The sequence below is a fragment of the Malania oleifera genome, chromosome 10, assembly GCF_029873635.1.
Source record: "Malania oleifera isolate guangnan ecotype guangnan chromosome 10, ASM2987363v1, whole genome shotgun sequence".
Classification (NCBI taxonomy): Eukaryota; Viridiplantae; Streptophyta; class Magnoliopsida; order Santalales; family Ximeniaceae; genus Malania; species Malania oleifera.
In genome coordinates this window covers 63,611,338-63,614,749 of record NC_080426.1, presented here as the reverse complement: position 1 = coordinate 63,614,749, position 3,412 = coordinate 63,611,338, and the positions used below count along the sequence as shown (strand labels likewise).

Genomic DNA, 3,412 nt, shown 5'->3' with positions numbered 1-3,412 from the left:
GAACGTGGTCTTATCTTTATCTTCTGGGGCCATCTTAATTTGATTATATCCAGAAAACCCATCCATGAATGAAAACAGGGCATGTCACGCGGTATGTCTACCAGCACATCTATGTGTGGAAGTGGGAAATTATCTTTAGGGCTAGCTTTATTCAAGTCTCGATAGTCAACACAGACTCTCACTTTTCCATTTTTCTCATTATTGGAACTACATGGCCATCCACTCTGGATATTTGGCTACTTCTAAAAAACCAGCCTCAAACTGCTTTTGTACCCTCTTCTTTTATTTTGATCAACATATCTGGGCGCATTCTCCTCAGTTTCTGTTTTACCGGCTTGCTATCTGGGTAAATGGGTATTTTATGTGTTACTAAGTCCGTATCCAAACCCGGCATGTCCTGATAGGACCATGCGAAAACATCTTGGTATTCCTTCAAAAGGTTTATCATTTCGCATCTTTCTTTTCCTCCCAACAGTGCCCCGATTTTTACTTCTTTTGATTCCTCATTAGTCCCCAAATTTATTGTGACCGTGGGGGTCGCTACTGGTTAAAGTTGGTTTTTCATCTGATTTCAACATTCTTTGCATTTCAGGTGATAAGTCAGTCTCCTCTTCTATTTCAGCTTCTAGGATTAAGTTTTCAAAGTTAACATCAATTTCTGGCTCCTGAATACTGGTATGATTATTTTCCCTATTCCCTGCATAAAACAAAGGTAAACAATTCTTTGACAAATGACCCAATGATGCAATAAATGCGAAAGAAATGCATACTGGTTTTATTGATGAAAAAGACAAACGGTCCGAGGCAATAATGTCCACGGATTACAAAAAGAAAGCAAAATGAGCAAAAGCCATTACATGAAGTGAATTGGGTAATCAAAAGATGTCCAGTTCTGAATTTCTGCTCCTGTCAATGGGTAGATCCATCTACTCGAGTCATTCATGTGGTCCCCTGATTCTAAGGCCAATATGCTCATCTGTTTCATTTCTTCCTCAAGAGTGACTTGATTGCCCTTTCGAAAGGTCTGATTCATTGGCGGGACTTCTACCCCCCACTTGGTACTTACTCTTCCTGTGCGCCTCTCGATTCGGATTATTCTTTTCTCTTCTGCCTTCTTCTTATGGTCAGCTAAAGTAGGAGTATATCCGATGCCGTATCTCTCATTCATGCCTTCTGGTAACAATGGCATTGCGATGCCCTGAAGATACTTCCCCAACCCTTTTCCCGGGCAAAACCTTGATTTAATCATTTTAGCGGCCACCATGCGTGTGGAAGAAGAGATCCGAGGTTGAGGGATAAAAGATCCCTCTATTATAGTAATGACGTTGATGATCTCAAATGCTCGAAATGAATCTTCATGGGCTTCTTCAGCTGCTTCCACATAGGGAGTGGAAGAAGGTTTAGTAACCATTATATCGGTTTCTCCATAAACACATACCAGTTTATCCCCTACTATAAATTTCACTCGCTGATGCAAAGAGGAGGGAACTGCCCCAGTATTATGTATCCAAGGTCTTCCCAAGAGACAACTGTATGAAGGCGTAATATCCATGACTTGAAAAGTGATATTGAAGGTTACGGGTCCAATCTGAATAGGGATGTCAAGCGACCCTACTGACTCTCTTCGTGTCCCATCGAAGGGACGCACCACCAAATTGTTTGGTGTCACATAAGAAGGGTCAATGGGTAACCTTTGCAGTATAGTCATTGGCATAACATTGAGGGATGATCCATTATCTATCAGGACTCGAGACATCATATGATCCTTACATTTGGTGGATATATGCAACGCCTTGTTGTGCCCCTGGCCTTCTGGCGGAATTTCTTCATCAGTAAAAGTGATGTAATTGGAGGCTGCTAGACTTCCGATCACATGATTGAATTTATCAACGCTGATATCTTGGGGAATGTAGGCTTGATTCAGGACTTTAAGTAACGCCTCCCGATGGGTTTCTGAATTTAGTAGAAGCGACAAAATAGATATGTGAGCCGGCATTTTCTTTAGTTGGTCCACGATGTTGTACTCGCTATGCTTTATTATCTTCAGGAATTCTTCGGCCTCTCCATTAGATATTGGACTTTTCACTGCCCTGTCCGGTTCCCCAACATTCTGTCGATTTGTTTTAGAAGAATCTGGCATATACACCCTACCACTTCGAGTTATCCCTTTCACCCCTGCTATATTGTTGGTGCTTCCTTCGACATACGCTTCACATTCATATTTCCAGGGTACTGCTTGGTTACTCTTGTATGGGAATGGCCTAGGAGTAGAGATCACCAAGCGAGCTGGCGCTTCCTGTGTGGGAAGAGCCTTGTTCATGGTAGGTATGAATGGTTGATTAGTGCAATGATGATATACCGGCCCGTTTTCCCCAATGACTGCAATCTCTCCACTTTTGCGGGTACAACCAAACTCTATAAACTTGTTATCCACCATCTTTTGCAAAAACATTCTAGAAGTTACACACTTTTTCACAGATCTTCCATCTTTACTCTGACATAAACAAAGTGCATTAGTGGGGCAAACAGCCTCTTGCCCTATCCGACCTGCCGCAATAAGTTCATTGAACACCCAATCTAAAGACATTTGTTCAAAATCTACCTCATTCGTCCCTTCTTCTATCATTCCGACATTGTTACCCCCATGATTGGGCAAAGGGTTCCCTTGAATTCCTGGTTGTTTATCATCAAATTCTAGCCATCCGGCTTCTCTTAGTGTTTGAACCTTATTTTTGAATGCCCAACAACGTTCAATAGTGTGCCCGGGAGTGTTAGCGTGATATGCACACTTGGCTTCGGGGTCATACCATTGTGGTAAAGGTGCCGTAACGACCGTTCCAGGAATGACTGAAACTAAGTTCCTCTCCATCAATTGTGGGAATAATTCTGAGTATGTCATTGGAATAGGATCTATCCTTCTCATATTTCTCTGGATGCCTCTATCATGAGTTCGCATATTCGGTTGGGCGGGCATGGCCCCGGAAGGAACAACTTGGGGTCTACCTCCCGTATGAACAGTCTGATTGACAGAGGGCTCGAAAACAAAATTCCTCCTAGCCCCTTGGCCATGCTCTCTTTGATATTGTTGTCTTTGAACCATCTGGACCTCTTCTTCCTTTTTCTTGCTTGTCCACTTCTTGCCTAGACCAGTCTCTGTACTAATACTTTTAGTTCTCCCGACTTTGATGGCCGTCTCAATCCTCTCTCCGATAGAAACAATGTCCATGAAGTCATGGGGGGTTGCCCCTAGGAGATGCCCGATGTAAGGATCTTTCAAGGTATTCACAAATAGGGAAATAGCCTCAATATCTTCCACTGGAGGATTGACCTGGACAGACATGTCCCTCCACCTATATGCATATTCTCTAAATGTTTCGGTGGGCTTCATTTGCATACTCTGCAAGGTCATACG

General features: G+C 42.8%; 1 protein-coding gene across 1 annotated transcript; it reads right to left on the bottom strand.

The window, feature by feature from the left end:
* Positions 1 to 853: 853 nt before the first annotated feature.
* On the bottom strand, positions 854 to 3,100 carry LOC131166713 (uncharacterized). Its single transcript, XM_058125290.1, has one exon. It carries the CDS (start codon positions 3,098 to 3,100, stop codon positions 854 to 856), a length of 2,247 nt encoding a protein of 748 aa, XP_057981273.1.
* Positions 3,101 to 3,412: the final 312 nt, after the last annotated feature.